Genomic DNA, 19,549 nt, shown 5'->3' on the forward strand with positions numbered 1-19,549 from the left:
AATCAAAAATATAATTTGCTACGTATGTCTTATTTGATCGATTATACGTTTCGTAATGCTTACGTTGTTGCGAGTATACTGATATAAGTAGTACACGTGACATCCAGGCAACGTTGAGGAAAAAACACGTTATATCGGAGTAGTGTCAGTTATTAACGAGAGTATCTGCCCTCATTGGCTAGAATGGTCCCACCTGATCTTGCCTCCTCCCGGCAGCCATCCATTTTTGAAGACATTTCTTTCAATTGTTAGAGCGGCCAGTCGAGTATCTGGTCAATATAATGGGTCATCTGTGGTATTACAAAATAAATGACCATGAGGGGAGGGGAGAAATCACCACACCTATATCAATTTTTGTAGGCACCACTAGAGGAGCCATACAGTCATTGAGAGGAGCACACACACCTGTATACAACTTGTAAAATATTAGAAAACAATACATATTTTTTGTCATTCACTTATATGCATTATTCCAAAGAAATGTATGAACCAATGCAATGGTCGAAGAAACAGTCAATTGTTTTATTATACCTTTTTATCACTTAACTAATTATAATGTATGATGACCAAATCAAATCGTATTTTTCACATGCGCCGAATACAATGGGTGTAGACTTAACCATGAAATGCTTGCTTACGAGCCTTTCCCAACAGTGCACCGGGTCAAACTCGAGGTGTCATAAAAACCTTTTTTTAACCCCCCTCCCCAACGTAAAATATAATTTCACATGACCCTCCCCTTGTACTGTAAAATAAAATATGTGCACACCCTCCCCCCTCGTAAAATGAACTCACAAGTAATTATGACCACCATAAATAACTAACTGTAGCAACCCTGTGTTTATAAACGTGGATATCGACTTTACCACTTCAGCATGGTTTTGTGGCACAGTCGACATACTGTACGTTCAAGACACGCACCTGATGCGCCTGCACCCGCTTACATACACTGCATGATCAAAAGTATGTGGACACCTGCTCGTCGGACATCTCATTCCAAAGTCATGGGCATTAATATGGAGTTGGTCCCCCCGTTGCTGCTATAACAGCCTCCACTCTTGGAAGGTTTTCCACTAGACGTTAGTGATGTTGGGCGATTAGGCCTGACTCGCAGTCGGCGTTCCAATTTATCCCAAATGTGTTCGATGGTGTTGAGGTCAGTGAAGTTCTTCCACACTGATCTCGACAAACCATTTCTGAATGGACCTCGCTTTGTGTATGGGGGCATTGTCATGCTGAAACAGGAAAGATCCTTCCCCAAACTGTTGCCACAAAGTTGGAAGCATAGAATCGGCTAGAATGTTATTGTATGCTGTAGCGCATTGACGTCACCAGTCCCGGGCTTTAGCTCCGAATAATTTTGTCTCAGCCCGGAGTCTTTTGCCCTGATGGAATGATGTAAAATAAACTAGATTACACTGAATAAGCCAATCATGAGCCCTGCCCTGCCTTTTTAGTGCTGCCTAAAACCAGCATTTCTGTGTACGGTGGCACTTTAGGAGGCGGAGTCAAAGTGGTTTTCCAAAGTCATTTTTGATTCGTCCAAATAAATTATATTTCGGCGGGCGACTTTTTATTATCTGAGGGAGAGAGCGCAAAGATGAGAATGGTGGATGTAAACTTTGTTAGCGTGTTACTACTATAGTACATTCTGTTAGCCCATGATTATGTTATCGAACTCACAGTAAGCCAGACATTTCAACATGTTGACTCAAAACCTGCACTGACAGATAACGTTAAACTAGCTAACTAACAAACGGTAGGGACGACCCAGTCTAGCTAGCAGTGCTGCTAACATTAGCTACCTAGTACATTTTATGAGCAGGGTTTTGACAGTAATTGATTAGCTATCTAGACACTGAATCCAACTGCTGGAACTCCGTTCACCAACCGACAAGTATCACAAACTAATCAAGTACTGTCCAAATATGCTAAACATTGCTAATAAAGCTATCTAACGTAAGGCTAACGTTAGCTTTTGGTAACGTTAGCTTAATTAGCTAGCTACTGTATCTTGAAAAAACAAAGCTCGATAGCTGAGTTACATTTTTTCCCCAATTTATAGAAGATAGACATATGGAATTTATTATTGAGAAAGAGGGCGAGAGATGCAGCTCATCAAACACAGATACTGTTGTTGTATTTGCAGGAGTAAGTGATTAGATTTTATGTGTGTGTGTTTACAATCCAATTATTTAGCATCTATGTTAGCTAAATAGATGGGTTTGAACGTCACGAAAACTATGTGCGCGCTTCCATGGGGCAGAGGTCAGTCTGTTGTGATTCTGGATGGCCAGATTGCTAGCAAGAATGACACTGCCATGTGAGGAATCGTAAATTGTTAATTTCCGCATGTTTCATCATGTTGATACCATGTCTTCTTTTGAGATTATTTTAACTGATTTCATGTCAATGCAAATATGGCTAAAATTCGCTAGCTAGCAAACCAACAACTGTAACGATGTATTTGAGACAAGTGGTCATTGTGCAAATGTATTTGTTTGCAATAAACATTGGAGACGAAATGTATCTTACATGTCGTCAACTATCTAAGCCAACCTCATCTGTTTTGCCCCAGAGAGAGAGAACACAGGTATTGTGGTTAGTGAAGGGTAAGACAGTTGGATGTTAATCAGGCTTAACATTGAGTGAACTGCTAATATCATTAAGGAACAGAAATGATCCCAGATTTGACCTTTAGCTAAATTCTGGTAAACATTATTTGCCTGTTCATATTGTGTGTGTGTGCATATTGTGTCTGTTTGTGTTTGGCTGTTCAGCATACTCCATATTGCTATGGCACTGATACTATGCCATCTCTGTAATAATATAGGAGATCCAGGAAAGCAGAACTTCAGACAGCAAGGAAGAGAGGGGAGTGAGAGAGAGGAGCAGACAGGACTGAGAGAGAACATAAGATAGGGGAGGCCCACACAAGACAAACATATCCTCTCAAGCCAGAGGAAGTAGTTATTGCTAAACATTACCTCTCAAAAAAAGAAAGATGCCATTCTGACATGTCCTGTGTGTATAAACTGTTAGACCATGATTTGTTTCCATTTCCATTTTAGTCATTTAGCAGACGCTCTTATCCAGAGCGACTTACAGTTAGTGAATACATATTTTTTTATACTGGCCCCCCGTGGGAATCAAACCCACAACCCTGGCGTTGCAAACGCCATGCTCTATCAACTGAGCTACATCCCTGCCGGCCATTCCCTCCCCTACCCTGGACGACACTGGGCCAATTGTGCGCCGCCCATGAGTCTCCCGGTCGCGGCCGGCGGCGACAGAGCCTGGATTCGAACCAGGATCTCTAGTGGCACAGTTAGCACTGCGATGCAGTGCCTTAGACCACTGCGCCACTCCATCACTGAAGGCAATCATACAGGCCGCGCTGACCATCCCAGTTAGCAGCTGTTAGAGATCATTCAGTGCATTAAGACGTCTACAAACCTGGCTTGGGAGCCCAATGACCCAAGATAGAATGCATCATGATATACATACTAACACGCTTTGGAAAAAGTGAAGTCATAGACAGGTTTTCATTTAGTTTAATTTCTAATCTTTATGGATGGACTAACATCCTGGTACTGTGTAATATAACTCGCAAACATTGTTAATATTTAGTTGGAGAAAGGATTGTATGCTGGTATGTACAGTTATAATACAAGCCTACTGCTAAAGTGAGTTTACGCAGTTCCAACATAATCCAAAAAATGGCAGCCTAAAATCCCAATCCTGCTATATTGCATGTAACTAGAACATTACTTCATGCAAAACATTAATTTGTGGTCTAGGCTGCCACCCTTTGGATTGTTTTGGAACTGCACAGTGCGCGCAGCATGACTAGCTCACATTAAGTTAGCAGTAATGTGACCAAGAACATGAGGCTTTTGTTTTTTATTGCCAATCAAATATTGGACATGGTTTATGAAAACATTGCAACAAAATAATGATACAAATACTTTTCCCAACAATTTTTCTTCATGAAAAATTACAATATAGTTATGCACTTGTAATTTGTACTTGCTAATACATTTTTTATAAATATTATTAACACCCTATTCCATGGGTTTACTGACCAAAATCCATTGAATTAATATTAAGATTAATGATTATTTGGCATCAGGAGAGCACAGCGCATGGAAGAAAGCAGTGAGATATGTAACATAGCGTTATGTTTCTGCAAAATGTTCACTGCTAGTGTGCGAGCCGCTTCATTCCGGTCGTGCAGGGATCAAACCCCCCCCCTTCACTGGAACTAAGGGGCCTAGCCTGAAACCATGAAAAACAGCCCCAAACCATTATTCCTCCTCCACCAAACTTTACAGTTGCCACTATGCATTGGGGCAGGTAATGTTCTCCTAGCATCCACCAAACCCAGATTCGTCCATCAGACTGCCAGATGGTGAAGTGTGATTCATCATTCCAGAGAACGCGTTTCCACTGCTCCAGAGTCCAATGGCGTTGAACTTTACACCACCCCAGCTGACGCTTGGCATTACGCTTTGTGATCTTAGGCTTGTGTGCGGCTGCTCGGCCATGGAAACCCATTTCATGAAGCTCCGAACGAACAGTTCTTGTACTGATGTTTCTTCCAAGAGGCAGTTTGGAACTCGGTACTGAGTGCTGCAACTGAGGACAGACGATTTTTACACCCTACGCCCTTCAGCACTCGGTGGTCCCGTTCTGTGAGCTGGTGTGGTCTACCACTTCGCGGCTGAGCCGTTGTTGCTCCAAGATGTTTCCATTTCACAATAACAGAACTTACAGTTGACCAGGGCAGCTCTAGCAGGGCAGAAATCTGACAAACTGACTTTTTGGAAAGGTGGCATCCTATGACGGTGCCACGTTGAAAGTCACTGAGCTCTTCAGTAAGGCCATTCTACTGCCAATGTTTGTCAATGGAGATTGCATGGCTGTGTGCTCGATTTTATACACCTGTCAGCAACGGGTGTGGCTGAAATTGCTGAATCCAATAATTTTAAGGGGTGTCAAGTGGACACTGTCCACATACTTTTGTATTTGTAGAATATTAATACACCGGAAGGGGTTTCAACATATCTAAGCCTTTATACTTAGGCATGAACGAATTGAAAATGGGCTAAATCAGACTCAAATGAAATGTCCAGCGCCCAAATTATTTGTTGAGAATGGTCCCACCTGATCTTGCCTCCTGACTTCCTTCCAATTTTAAGACATTTATTTTCATTGTTAGAGCGGCCACTCCAGTATCTGGTCAACATCTGTTCAGGCACCGAAAATCATTGTGCTTCTTCACATGAAGATGACATATCTAAGCATATATTTGCACTATATTCAGTAGGAGGCTATATGGGAAATATCGTCATATTTAGCTAATCCAAGTTGCTATTTCCAAAGGACATCTGCTATTTCTAATTAAAAAATGCTTCATAGCAAATCCAGAGCTACAATCGCAACATGTTTTCTGTAAAGATACAAACGTAGGCCAATCTTTGCTAAACATTTATTTTATTTATTTAACAGAAAATGTAAGTTGCATACCTTCAATACCCCTGCCTGCCCTGTTTGTTTTGGACAATGGCTGTAGATTGGGTTGTCAGCAGTGGACCCTCGCAGTCCAGACCCAATGACAAAATAGCTACAAGGACTGAGTTAACCTTGTATCTTTATTGACTTTTTGTTTTTCGTTTTGCGCTGTCTCTATGCACACTCACAGGGCCCTACATACTCACACATACACACACTCCATCTGCTCGCTCACACACATAATATGCAAATATATTTATACTGACTCTACACACACGAACACCCACTCACATATAGTGCATTCGGAAAGTATTCAGACCCTTTGACTTTTTCCACATTGTTATGTTTCAGCCTTATTCTTAAATTGATTAACTATTTCCCCCCCTCATCAATCGGCACACAATACCCCATAATGACAAAGCAAAAACAGGTTTTTAGAAATGTTACCAAACTATAAAAAAAAAAAACGGAAATATCACATTTACATAAGTATTCAGACCCTTTACTCAGTACTTTGTTGAAGCACCTTTGGCAGCGATTACAGCCTCGAGTCTTCTTGGGTATGACGCTACAAGCTTGGCACACCTGTATTTGGGGAGTTTCTCCCATTCCTCTCTGGAGATCCTCTCAAGCGCTGTCAGGTTGGATGGGGAGCGTCGGTGCACAGCTATTTTCAGTTCTATCCAGAGATGTTCCATTGGGTTCAAGTCCGGGCTCTGGCTGAGTCACTCAAGGACATTCAGAGACTTGTCCCGAAGCCACTCCGGCGTTGTCTTGGCTGTGTGCTTAGGGTCGTTGTCCTGTTTGAAGGTGAATCTTCACCCCAGGTTTCCCCCAGACGGGACACTTGGCTTTCAGGCCAAAAAGTTCAATCTTGGTTTCATCAGACCAGAGAATCTAGTTTCTTATGGTCTGAGTCTTTAGGTGCCTTTTGGCAAACTCCAAGCGGGCTGTCATGTGCCTTTTTACTGAGGAGTGGCTTCCATCTGGCCACTCTACCATAAAGGCCTGATTGGTGGAGTGCTGCAGAGATGGTTGTCCTTCTGGAAGGTTCTCCCATCTCCACAGAGGAACTCTGGAGCTCTGTCAGAGTGACCATCGGGTTCTTGGTCACCTCCCTGACCAAGGCCCCTCTCCCCCGATTGCTCAGTTTGGCTGGGCGGCCAGCTCTAGGAAGAGTCTTGGTGATTCCAAACTTCTTCTATTTTTAAGAATGATGGAAGCCACTGTGTTCTTGGGGACCTTCAATGCTTTTTATTTTTAATACATTTCTAAACATTTCTAAAAACCTGTTTTCGCTTTGTCATTATGGGGTATTGTCTGTAGATGACTGAGGATTTTTATTTATTTAATCAATTTTAGAACAAGGCTGTAACGTTAAAATGTCAAGGGGTCTGAATACTTTCCGAAGGCAATGTACAAGCTGCTGCTACTCTGTTTATCTTATCCTTTTGCCTAGTCACCTTACCCCTATACATACAGAATCTACCTCCATCACTGGAGTATCCCTGCACATTGTAAATATGGTATTGGAACTGACCCTTTATATAGTATGCTTACTTACTTACTTATTGTGTTCTTCATATCTTCTTATTTCTCGTGTTTTTTTCTAGTATTACATTATTATTATTGATTATTGCATTGTTGGGTTTTGAGTTTGCAAAAAAGGCATTTCACTGTACTTGTGCATATGACATTAAAACTTGAAACTTGTTGGTCTGTGATCCACTCCAAACTGTCAATGCATAAATCAAAATTGTCAATGTAAGAAAATATTGTAATTTCAAATAACCATACCTCAAGGTAGCTGCGCTACCTGCTTCATTCATGACGAGAAAACAAACGGGAACAAGCTAGCTAAGTTAGTTAGCTAGCTTATATTAACCAGTAATACAAAATACGCTTACATTTTTTAAAACGTTAGCTGACACCTTGAGGCTTGATAGGGGGTAACAATGTTTCTCCCTGAAGGGAAGGCAATTTTGTTATTGTTTAGCTAACTATCTAGGCTACCAGTTAGCTTTTAACATTACCCCTCTAGCTAGCTAGCCCTACTGGCTGCTGGCCAAATTAGCTAGCGTTCTTGATTCTAGTTACTAAGATAAATAACAGAGATAAATAATTAGCTACTCACTTTAGCGTTTACTTCTTTTAGGTATTTTCTGAACAGCTTCTCACTTCTTTGTTTCTCCAGTTGTCAGTTTGACCACACCATTTATGGCCATGCATATCAAGATCCTGATATGGACCTCAGTCAAGAGCATATGCATTGTATGTGCTGAGAAAATATACTATGTAGGTCTACTGTCAGTATTTGTCATCATATGGTGAAATTAAGATGTCCACATAGGCCTATCTCAGGATATCTAATGAGTCAATATCCGGCCACACCATGTATGATATCCGGAGGGAATCCAAAAAATATTTGTGCAAAATGTAGATTTCATACTTAATACAAAATGTAGATTTCATATTGAGCATGTGCTAAAAACTCAGAAATGCACCAGAAATCATCCTTGTTTTCAGCAAATCAAGATCTGGATATGGACCTCAGCCAAGATAAGCATATCTGGAATCAATATAGCTTCCTATCTCGAATGTGCTGAGAAAACACATATGCGATGTATACAGTCAGTATTTGTCTCAGGGTATTGAATAAGTCCATATCCGGCCATAGGAAATGTCCATGTGTGATATTCGGAATAATCCCAATATCATATATGTCTAAAAGACACATCTGGATTCAGAATTTGTCAGGATATGGTGCATATCCACAAAATTCAAAATATGCATTGGAAATGGTTTGAGTTCTCTAGAATATCAAAAACGTGTCATGTAAAGATATCCCCTGATATGGACCCTTTTCGCCCAGTTTCAGATTTTCAACATTTTTATGCTATATAATTATATACTTTTTTTTCCCACCAACAGGTTTCTGTGCCAATGCACCACACACAACCAATAAGCAATGCATAACTGCATACCGATTACCGACTTTTAGCGCTTATTATCATGGTTTGCATTTTCAATCTCTACAAAAAGAAAATACCTCCCTCCCTACTCAGTATCAAAGGCTTGGTTTGAAAATCTCAGAATGTCATTCAACTTTTTGGTGTTTTGTAACAGATGTCTCTTTCCATTAATCGAATGGCCGTTGAGCAGTTTGGATGCTGGAATTATATTAGTGGAGTGGATGAACATGTGCAGGTAGCCTACTGGAGACTTTTGAAGTAGCCTAATCAGGGTGCTGAGAATTTTGTTGTGGGGAGGGGGGCAGATATATTTTTTGGGGCCCGCACTACAGACAGAAATATCGGTCCACTAATACAGGACTAGTGCTGCAGCACCCTCAGCACCCCTACATCATGTGGCTATGGACAGGGGAGGCGCATGCAAGCATGTGGTCCTCTGTAGCTCAGCTGGTAGAGCACGGCGCTTGTAACGCCAAGGTAGTGGGTTCGATCCCCGGGACCACCCATACAGAAAAATGTATGCACGCATGACTGTAAGTCGCTTTGGATAAAAACGTCTGCTAAATGGCATATTATTTTATATTAAGCAGATGAGGAAATGTGGCTATATGGAAGACATTATATAGTAAAGCCTGTAAAATGGCAAATGTAAATCAGGGAAAAAATGCACTAACCTCCCCTGTACCCAATAAAAAAAAACACACAACCCTCCCCAAAACAAAAAAAAAGTTTGACAACCATCCCCTATTTTGGACCAGCCCCCCCCCCCCCCCCCCCCCCCAGTAAATTTCGAACTGTCCCTAACACAAGAAAGATGGCAAAAATACACAAGAATGGAGATATATACAGGGATTGCCAGTATCAATGTACATGAACATATCTGTATATATAACTCACTGTATGTTGAGGATAAAGATGTGGCTCACTAGCCATGAATGACTTTGGGTTGTTTACTCCAAAACAGCAAACTAAGTTTCCAGACATTCCTTTTTGTGTCTTCCCCTTTAAAAAGTTGACTGGCTAGCTGTTGGAAGGGGAAGTGGTGGTCCACTCACGTTTTTAAAAATCGCTAGCTAAATCGTAAAAATTCATGAAAACAAAATGTGGCTTAACTTTATGTTCTGCATAAGGTTAGCAGTGTGGTTAAGGTTAGGTTTAAAATCAAATTTTAAAAAGATAAATTGTAGAAATAGGCGGGGTTTATTACTTTGTGGCTGTGATAACTAGTGACGACCGTTGAAAACAAGCTAGCTAGCTAAACAAAGTAAACATACTAGCTGGCTCGCTAGCTAACATACAACGAATGGGCAGTAATTGAGTGCCTAGTTACTCCACAACAAAACATATATTAAGGAGGAAAGATATCTATAGTAATAGCAGGTAAGAAAACACTAAACTAGCTAATGTCGAATTTATTGGCTTTTATTGCTAGCAGTCTTGTTGCTAGCTAGTTGACATTGGACTGGGGCTAGGGAGGCAACAAGCTAGCTAGGTACGACTAGCTGGGTAGCTACGAGAGGGGTTGAATACACTAACGTTACCGTTAGCAACATTTTAAAACCTGCACAATTGACATAAGCGCATGCTGCTAGTGTTAACTAGCGAGCTAGTAACGTTAGCAGTAAGTTAGTAGTATGTAGCTAGGTCGAAAAAATATATAACATTAATGGTTATCTTCAACCTAGGCTAGTAGTAGCTCGATTCTTTTAAAAATGTGCCAGAGAGCCATATCATATGGCTGATTTCAGTTACTCATTGTGACCTGCTTGACTCGAAAACAAAACAAGTGAACAATGACTCGACCTACTCTGTCTAACATGACCATCAGTTAAGAATCACATGGAATGTTGATTGTCGAGCCGAGATATGGAAGCTGTTGTGCTATTACTCTTTAAAGTATAGCCAGACACCACCATGGGGGTCTCTCTCGCGCTCTCTTTCTGGTCTGAATTTGGCCAGTGTGACTGTAGCTGGAGAAATATCCAGGCCCCCAAAAGTGCCAAGTTTCCCTTAGGTTGATCCAGATGCTAAATGTCACCTTTTTATATATATATATATATATATGTTAATTGCATAATTTCAAGAATGTCCTCTTCATGTCTTTCCTATAGGCTCCACAGTAGCTAAGATGGAGGTGCTGTGTTTCCGGTTGCCGGGTCACAGTGATGCCACCCTGAAGAGCATGAACTCCCTGAGGTCCAGGCAGCAGTTCTGTGACATCACCATCGTGGCCAGCGGCAGGCAGACATTCCGGGGACACAAAGTGGTCCTGGCTGCCTGCTCCCCCTTCCTCAGGGACCAGTTCCTGCTTAACCCTTCCTCTGAACTGCAGGTGGATGCCAGTGAAAGCCACCTTGTTACACACTATTTGGGTTATGTTTGATAAATGTTTTTAGCTTCAGCTGATATACTAGCCCCTGACACTTCTTGTCACATGCCCTTTCAATGATCTGACTGTTTTAATCTTTGCGCCTGGGAAGTTAACAGATGTTGCATCATGCCAGCTGTGGTTCCAGTCCTATGCCTCATTATGGTGTAGTCGAGTAGAGACTATCACAAGTCTAGCAGGATATGACACTAATGGCTTACACGATTGAGCATAGGAAAAATCTCTGAGACGTAACAGCAAAATATCTGTTTGCCTATTTTTTGGGTCCTATTTTGCCCTCTAGGTGTCAGTTCTTCACAGCTCCTCGGTGGTATGTGAGCTGCTCCAGTCCTGTTACACCGGTGTGCTGCAGTTCAGCCCTAAGGAGATAGTGAATTACCTGACGGCCGCTAGCTACCTGCAGATGGAGCATGTTGTGGAGAAGTGCCGGGGAGCCCTGGGCAAGTACATGCAGCCAAGGAACCCCAGCTCACCAAAGGTTAGTTACCTATTTTGGTTAGTGTTTATTGGTGTATAGTCGAAGACACCCTATTGAAGCATTGGTTTAAAATCACAACATAAAATGTTAACATACATTTCAGTTGTAGAAAGCAAATACTTACTGAACTGGTCTATTATGTGATTCAACAAAGGCTGGATTTGCAGTGTTGACAGTCAGATTGTTCAACCTGTGAAGACATTCAATCGGCTCATCTTCATTATTTTTCTCTCCACCGCTCATTTTCAGATCAAGTCAGAAGAGAGCCACTCGATGCCAGTGACAGTCAGTGGCAGCAGTCAATCTCTTATGTCGACCTCGACTGATCATTCCCCCTCACTGCAGCCTCACAGCCCTGTACAGTCTCAGGCTGATGACCATACAGACTTGCACACTAAGACAGATATACGACACGATGACGAACATAACACACTGGATGAGATCAAGGTAAGTAGATTCAGGAACAACACTTACCAGTGCATCCATCTCTGGATCTATAAATGGGAGAGAATCATGTACTCTCTACAACAGCAGAGTTACTGTATCAACATAATAGTAGCTACCTGGGTTCAAATATTGTTTTCTGTGTATTTGAGTATTTTCAAATACACTGCCCCAAAATTATAAATGTTTGAGTATTTAATGGTTATTTGTAAAAAAATAAAAATAAAATAGTCTACCAAATAGTATTTTTAAATCCCTGGGTTAAATGTATGGGAGTGTATTTGAGTCAGTGTATTTGAGTATTTCCAAATGCATTAAGATATTCAACTACTTGTCTTTTCAAATAAAAATAAATACTTAGAATGTATGTGAAAGTAATTGAGATATTGTAAATAGTATTTGAACCCAGGTCTGGTAGCTACCCAAGGACATTGATTACTAGCACACTCAAATCGGTCTCAATGTTGTTCCAGGTGAGGGTAACAGAGGAGGACGAGGGCAGGGAGGATTATGACGTGTTCCGGATCTGCATCGAGGATGAACAGGAGCAGGAGCCGGAAGAGAGGCGAGAGGTAGAGGAGGGCGGTGAGGAAGCCACAGAGGGCCATCAGGGGGGCCAGTACCCAGATACGGACAGTGTCATAGTGGGAGGGGGCGAGGGGGACAACGGGACCCCAGCCGAAATGGCTATCCGCATCAGTGGCTTCGAGAGGGAGGGGCTCCGCGCCTGGAGGCGGCGACTCACCGACTCACCCAAAGTGGGCCGGGGGAGGGGCTTCAAGAGGAAGCGTGGCTCGTACCGCGAGAGGAGGCCTCTAGGTATGCAGTACCAGGAGGCGTGGCGTCTTCCCACCGGGGCGGAGATGATGCAGAGCTTCGGCCTGGACTTCAGCCAGGAAGCCATGAGGTCAGCGTTCCTCTCGGGGAGCGAGCTCCCACGGCTAGACTACGGGATGGGGGAGGCTCAGGGAGAGGAGCTGGTGCCCCGGGATGGGAATGGTCCGGCCCACTACAGCCTGGACGACCCCAGTGGTGATGGAGGTGAGGCTAATATGGGGATGGCGGCTGTGCCAACAGGTGGTGATGAGACGGGGGATGAGTCTGTGGCAGTGGTAGGCTCCACCTCCAGCACAGCAGGACCGGTGGCTTGTGAGCAATGCGGCCTGACCTTCCCCTCGGCCCACTCCCTGGCCGTCCACTCGCGTGCCACCCACTTGCTGTACGTGTGCCCCTGCTGTGGCAAACACTTCAACCACTCCAGCAACCTCAACCGCCACATGACCGTTCATCGCGGTGCCAAGGTCCACCGCTGCCTGCTCTGCGACAAGACATTCACGCAGAAGTCCACGCTGTGCGATCACATGAACCTGCACAGCGGCGAGCGGCCCCACTGCTGCGCCTACTGCCACTCACGCTTCGCCCACAAGCCGGCGCTTCGGCGCCACCTCAAAGAGCAGCACGGGAAGACGACCGCTCAGAACAGCCTGGAGGCACAAGCCGAGATGGAGAGAGTGGCAGGGCCAGGGGGAGGAGAGGGAGACACTCAGGACAGATTTGACTTTTGACAAGGACACTGGCCAAAGTGTACACTCATTGACTAAGCATTACAGGTTGCGGTTGGAGGTAAAGTGGGGTTATTCAAACAAGCGGATGTGTGCTTCTGCCCTAATGGTCAAAAGAGTGGTTTGGAGTGTAGCTTCAGATTTGAGGGTTGGAAAAGAGGTGTGTGCTGGAGGGACCTACTAAGACCTTGAAAGGGAAAACCCCTCCTTTTAGACCTGGGGTGCACAACTCTGGTCCTCCTTATGGGAAGTGTATGCTGGTTTTATCTGGCCAGTCAATGACATGGATTGATTATTTATCTTTTATCTCTTATTTAATTGAAGGGGGGAAACGATGACCTACATGACTGTGGCTCTGTAGGACTGGAGTTGTGCAAACCTCCGTTTTAGATCTCTTGTTGTCTCATTTGTAACTCAGTGGCTGACCAATAAAATATTTTAATTTGTGTATTTGAGAGGGTGAGCTTCTTATTAAACACTGGATGTTGGTACATACAAGCTGATTTGTAATGTTTAATTACAGCTACACAAACATTTATTTGTAACAACGTGCACTTACTGTTAAGACACTTCATTTAAAGAGGGATCCAAAATAAAGTAGGTTCAGTCATTCCATAGTCATGTTCATCACAAGGGACAAATAGTAATAGATCTACACTTGTGCAATGCGCGCTTACTCATGACTCGTGAGACACTATTGTGTATCTATCCAATTTGTAAGTCACTCTGGATAAGAGCGTCTGCTAAATGATTGGTGTGCTCAGCTGACATGTTAATATAAGTACGTCTCTGCACTGTATCGTGCTATTCCAAAGGAACCAGACAATGGATACGTGAGGCCTACAACTGAGACAGTAGACAGATACTATTATTGTGTTATTACATTGATACAGTGCCAAATCTAATTTGATTCAAAGCAAGACAACCAGATGGACAAATGTATTGATGTGATTTATTGAGCACCCCAAAACAATGAAACCCCTGGTTACAAGAGCAAGACCAAGCAAACCACCACAATCTCTGTTCACGTGGTCATTGCCATTACACATCCTGGCCATGATTAGAAATGTAGTATCTACTCAGAACAACTGACACGTGGTGCTACATCGGGCTAACAGGCAATCAACAACAAACTCAAAATGCAATATAGAAAAAGCATACAAACAAAGCTAACACTAAATCATTGATTCTACTCCTTACAGATATCCAACGCGGCACACCTCCTAGCTCATAGGAAATCCTCACTGTACACAACCTGGTTCCTCTTGTCTCGGTAGGAGCCTTTGGCACTGTTCTGCACAGCTGTGAGCGAAAGACAGGGAGAGAAAGAATACATGAATCCAGAGTTGACACTGTCGCACTGCTTGTTAGTCCGATCTGTGTTTCACTGTGATATTTACCCAGAGTGGCCCAGACAGATTTGCCGGTGGCTGCCTCCAGCATGGGCTGCTTCCTGGCAATGCTGACTTTTATGGGGACATCTCCCACTGAGCTTCCATTCAACTGGGAGAAGAAGAGTGTATGGATTATAGGTTTACACTATAATGACTTAAGTTGGGAGAGGGAGCTAGAGCATACACTACTAGTCAAAGGTTTGTACACGCCTACTCATTCCAGGGTTTTTCTTTATTTTTACATTGTAGAATAATAGTGAAGACATCAAAACTATGAAATAACACATATGGAATCATGTAGTAACCAAAAAAGTGTTAAACAAATCAAAATATATTTTATATTTGAGATTCTTCAAATAGCCACCCTTTGCCTTGATGACAGCTTTGCACACTCTTGGCATTCTCTCAACCAGCTTCATGAGGTAGTCACCTGTAATGCCTTCCAATTAACAGGTGTGCCTTCTTAAAAGTTAATTTGTGGAATTCCTTTCCTTCTTAATGCATTTGAGCCAATCAGTTGTGTTGTGACAAGGTATACAGAAGATAGCCTTATTTGGTAAAAGACCAAGTCCATATTATGGCAAGAACAGCTCAAATAAGCAAAGAGAAACAGACCATCATTACTTTAAGACATGAAGGTCAGTCAATACGGAACATTTCAAGATCTTTGAAAGTTTCTTCAAGTGCAGTGGCAAAAAACATCAAGTGCTATGATGAAACTGGCTCTCATGAGGACTGCCACAGGAATGGAAGACCCAGAGTTACCAGCCTCAGAAATTGCAGCCCAAATAAATGCTTCACAGAGGTCAAGTCACAGACATCTCAAAATCAACTGTTCAGAGGAGACTGTGTGAATCAGGCCTTCATGGTCGAATTGCTGCAAAGAAACAACTACTAACGACACAAATTAGAAGAAGAGACCTGCTTGGGCCATTAAACACGAGCAATTGACATTAGACCAGTGGAAATGTGTCCTTTGGTCTGGAGTCCAAATTGAGATGGTTTGGGATGAGTCGGACGGCAGAGTGAAAGAAAAGCAGCCAACAAGTGCTCAGCATATGTGGGAACTCCTTCAAGACTGTTGGAAAAGCATTCCAGGTGAAACTGGTTGAGAGAATGCCAAGAGTGTGCAAAGCTGTCATCAAGGCAAAGGGTGGCTATTTGAAGAATCTGTTGAACACTTTTTTGGTTACTACATAATTCAATTTGTGTTATTTCATAGTGTCGATGTCTTCGCTATTATTCTACAATGTAGAAAATAGTAAAAATAAAGAAAAACCCTTGAATGAGTAGGTGTGTCCAAACTTTTGACTGGTACTGTACTTACCTCCGCTACAGCCTGGTCTGCAGACTCCATCTTTTCAAAGGTGATGAATGCACAGCTAGAAAGAGAAATACAGGGTTGTGTTCATTAGCCACCAAACAACAAAACAGTAAGGGAATTACTGGACTAGTTTTCAATTGCAAAACATTTTAAAACACTGAAACAATCACACACTGCCACATGGACATAACATCTCAACAACATTGTAGTTATGTAGCCCTACTTGCGTTGGGAGTCCATGGATAGGTCAATGATGGTGCCGTGTTGGGAGAAGGCTGAGCGCAGGCTGTCCTCCACAAGGCCAGTTCCATAAACGTACACCGTGTTCCCCTTCCTCACCCCCCTCCGCTCCGGGTACGAGTCTGATCCTGAAAGGGAAAGGGAGAGAGCGATAAGGGGGAAGAAAAAAGTTCCATTATTCGCTCCTTGAACTTTTTGAGTGGGAACATCCTTTTTAAGAATGCCAGTGATTAAAGACATGAAAGACAGAAGTTCATTAAAATAATATTCACGTCTGAATGGTCCGTCTCGCTCACGTGACTCTCTGTCTCCTCCCCTTTCCTGGTCACGCTCTCCGTCCCGGCTCCTGTCTCTCTCGGTCCTCTCGCGATCTCGCAGCTCTCTGTCCCTGCCCCGGTCGCCGCTGCCCCGGTCTCTCTCTCGGTCGCGCTCTCTCTCTCTGTCCATCTCTCGGTCTCCTCTGTCTCTCTCTCGCTCTATGTCTTTGCTGGTGGACAGGCCACCTCCCTCATCCTCGTCTCGAGCCGCCCGGTCACCTGGAGTGACGAAGCTGTTGGAGAGCCACAGAGGGAGAGATGTTAAACCACCTTATACAGAGAACAAGTGTATAAAACATGACCTACTCTATTATTCATCAGAGCTTTTAGGCTTACCTCTCATACAGAGATTTTCTGTGGGCTCTTTTGCCAGCCTGAAGTAGAAATTTAAAATTTAAAGTAGCAGCATCAGTTATATATTCTCAAGAACATATTTTTTCAAAGTCACTGATTCTGTGTCCACAATACAGGCAGACAGTATTGGTAAAATACTGTAAAAGTATGCCATTTTGTAGGTAAAGTACATCAATTCATTGAACGATTTTAAATGGGATGTCATGTTATTCTCACTTTACCTCAGAAAGCTCATCATCAGTGGACATGCTCCTTTGGAATGGTTGGAAAGCCACAGGGCCAGGGACTTTCTCTGGATCCTGGTAAACAGAAAGAAAATGTAACAAATCATTACTGGAACCTACATTTATACATTTTAGTTCCATCAGACTAGTGTATGTGTCAGATTTAAAAGGCATTTGCACCTGTAAGCTTTATATATATTATTATTATTAATGTATATACATAATTATATCAATTATTTATTCTATGATAAATTCCTACTACTACATTACACATCCTTACATAATGCATGTTGTATCTTACCTTGAGCTTGATCTCTAGCGTTCTAGAGCGCTTGAAGCCAGAGTTCTTGTTCTCTGACTTGATGGCACTGATGGCCCCAGACTTAATCAGCATCTTCGCCTGCTCTGTAGCTGTCGCTGTATCTAGCACTGGCTGGTCTGACAAAGCTAGAGGACGGAGAGAGTAGATGCAACTTAACCAACTGAGACCAAGTATCTGCTTGGTAATGCAGTTTTAAAGAGTTCACTTATTAAAGTGAAGCCAAAGCCACATACTGCGCTTCAATCCACTCTGATTGGTCTGGCTGGTTGAACTCTGCTGCTTCTTCAAAGCCAGCAGGGCCTTTTTCTAGAGGTGTGAGGATAGAGAGAGAGAGAATAAGAGGTGTAAACACTGAGGAGGCCAATCGGCGTTTGGTAACATAATAATGATTTCTAACTTTCAACATTATGAGTGTGATGATGATGACTGACAGGTGAATGTTGATTTAATGAAGGCCTACTCTTGATCACATCTGCAAATGTGGGGACAGTGGCACATCTCATTTTCAGCAGCAGGATACAGTTACATGGATAGTTCTCTCTAGTCAAGTGGAGTGAGGAGATTCTTTGAGTTTTCCACCTTTTTCTTGAGTTTGGCATATTTCTTCTGCAGAGACTCCTCTTCTTCTGTCAAAGAGCTTGGGAACACCACCATGTTGAACCCAGCTGGAAAGCATTGTGAAAAAGGAATGGACAACCAGAATAGTGGACACATTTGCACAACACAATGAATGTCAATACACAAGTGTGGTTGAATTCAACTCTATATAACGTTAGCTATTGCATGAACTCATAAACGCCCATTTACACTTTGTTCACGACCACAGAGATTTCTGTTTCTACATTCTGCATGCATCTGACAACATTTTAAACCTTACGTTAGATTGTTAATTAAGGCTAGCTGGTTGGCTAGCTACCTAGTTAGCTAACTTACTACTAACGTTAGCTAGTTACATTATGTGTTACACAGGGCAGTGGAAAGTATTAAATTACTTATCAACAATATCGCAATGTAGGTTTCAGACTACAACAATATTTGTTTTAAACTAAAATGACACTACTGTATTTAGAAATGTAATTATTTGTGTTACCTCTGTAACGTTACTGTAGCTACTTTTATTCACTCACTACTTAATGAACACAAAAACACAGGCGCATGAATATGACGTAGACAGTTGTTAGGGGCGCATGAATAAGAAAAATACGATTCAACCTGCTAAAATTGCTGGAATAAGTCAATTATAAGAAATGCATTGAATACACTTGACAACATTTGTTAAAATAATTCATTAATATTGAGATATTTATCGTATTACATTTGGCAATTGTACCTACTTCCGCCTATCAAACGTTGCCATTTCCGATTTTCATCTGCGGTGGAGAAATGGAAAGAATAGGTAAAGGACATTAAAACGTCAGATAATATATACATTTACAGTTAATGAATTAGGCATACATTTAATATCATTGCTGTAAGCTTTGTTTTAAAGTAACTTGCACTAAACTTGCTAGCAATCCAGTTTACTGGCGAATATGACAACTTGGGTTAGCCTAGCTAACGTTAACTACAGTAGTCAGCTCATCTGTCATTCATGTAGCAGAAATGTAGTCACTCCCAACATGTGCAACGTGTTATGGGAAGAATCTTATCAGCTAAAGCAGTAAATGATGACATTGCAATATGTGTTTATGTGCATTAATATCTACAATGGAGTATTGTATTGTACGATAGAGGATAGTCCATAGAAACTAGGCAATTCATCTCAATCCCATTTCTCTCTCTCCATAGATCTGCCCGCTGTGGGCCCCACTGACCTCCCTATATCGCTGCTGGAGATGGGTTGCTCTGGCAGGTTTGAGCTCATCACACATCCACAGCCCAATGAACAGCCCCTGCCTCCACAAAGCTCGGTCAGTATGAGAGTCTCAGTGTGTGGTTGGATTCTTATCTGAAAATTCGCCCTGCCATTTCTACAGTTATGAAAAGGACCGCAAACTAATATATTCCATCTACCT

The 19,549-nt window shown here is 42.4% G+C and overlaps 3 protein-coding genes across 6 annotated transcripts in view; 2 read left to right on the forward strand and 1 right to left on the reverse strand.

Annotated features, from left to right (window-relative positions):
• The first annotated feature begins 9,721 nt into the window (after positions 1 to 9,721).
• Positions 9,722 to 13,814, forward strand: LOC311132647 (zinc finger and BTB domain-containing protein 12-like). Its single transcript, XM_084165910.1, has 5 exons — positions 9,722 to 9,866; positions 10,598 to 10,818; positions 11,159 to 11,353; positions 11,603 to 11,800; positions 12,271 to 13,814. The coding sequence occupies exons 2-5, from the start codon at positions 10,615 to 10,617 to the stop codon at positions 13,360 to 13,362; spliced, it is 1,689 nt and encodes a 562-aa protein (XP_084022036.1). The 5' UTR covers positions 9,722 to 9,866; positions 10,598 to 10,614; the 3' UTR covers positions 13,363 to 13,814.
• A 483-nt stretch (positions 13,815 to 14,297) lies between these two features.
• On the reverse strand, positions 14,298 to 18,695 carry LOC311132237 (negative elongation factor E-like). 4 transcript variants are annotated; one of them, XM_084165466.1, is made up of 11 exons: positions 18,625 to 18,695; positions 18,114 to 18,199; positions 17,768 to 17,840; positions 17,514 to 17,659; positions 17,210 to 17,287; positions 16,971 to 17,008; positions 16,614 to 16,867; positions 16,301 to 16,445; positions 16,081 to 16,135; positions 14,760 to 14,862; positions 14,298 to 14,661 (listed from the first exon to the last, which is right to left on the reverse strand). In XM_084165466.1, exons 2-11 carry the CDS (start codon positions 18,186 to 18,188, stop codon positions 14,588 to 14,590), a joined length of 1,041 nt encoding a protein of 346 aa, XP_084021592.1. In that variant the 5' UTR covers positions 18,189 to 18,199; positions 18,625 to 18,695; the 3' UTR covers positions 14,298 to 14,587. The 4 variants fall into 4 exon arrangements, with proteins under 4 accessions (XP_084021592.1, XP_084021590.1, XP_084021593.1 ...); XM_084165464.1 differs by having other exon boundaries at positions 16,590 to 16,867; XM_084165467.1 differs by having other exon boundaries at positions 17,966 to 18,199; positions 18,625 to 18,675.
• A 2-nt stretch (positions 18,696 to 18,697) lies between these two features.
• The window catches only part of skic2 (SKI2 subunit of superkiller complex), a 33,322-nt gene continuing 32,470 nt past the window's right edge, over positions 18,698 to 19,549 (forward strand). The window contains exons 1-2 of the mRNA XM_084165468.1: positions 18,698 to 18,930; positions 19,323 to 19,444. Of these exons, the coding sequence (XP_084021594.1) occupies positions 18,918 to 18,930; positions 19,323 to 19,444 (135 nt within the window). The 5' untranslated portion in view covers positions 18,698 to 18,917. The remainder of the gene's footprint in view (positions 18,931 to 19,322; positions 19,445 to 19,549) is intronic.

This window comes from Coregonus lavaretus (genome assembly GCF_964263955.1).
Source record: "Coregonus lavaretus genome assembly, chromosome: 7".
NCBI lineage: Eukaryota > Metazoa > Chordata > Actinopteri > Salmoniformes > Salmonidae > Coregonus > Coregonus lavaretus.

Coding starts and splice junctions, on each gene's coding strand:
- LOC311132647 (XM_084165910.1), top strand. CDS start 10,615: ATGGAGGTGCTGTGTTTCCGGTTGCCGGGTCACAGTGATGCCACCCTG. Junction 10,819..11,158: donor ACCCTTCCTCTGAACTGCAG/GTGGATGCCAGT, acceptor TTTGCCCTCTAG/GTGTCAGTTCTTCACAGCTC. Junction 11,801..12,270: donor ACACACTGGATGAGATCAAG/GTAAGTAGATTC, acceptor ATGTTGTTCCAG/GTGAGGGTAACAGAGGAGGA.
- LOC311132237 (XM_084165465.1), bottom strand. CDS start 18,133: ATGCCAAACTCAAGAAAAAGGTGGAAAACTCAAAGAATCTCCTCACTC. Junction 16,868..16,970: donor AGAAAATCTCTGTATGAGAG/GTAAGCCTAAAA, acceptor GCTCTCCAACAG/CTTCGTCACTCCAGGTGACC. Junction 14,662..14,759: donor ATCTGTCTGGGCCACTCTGG/GTAAATATCACA, acceptor TTTCGCTCACAG/CTGTGCAGAACAGTGCCAAA.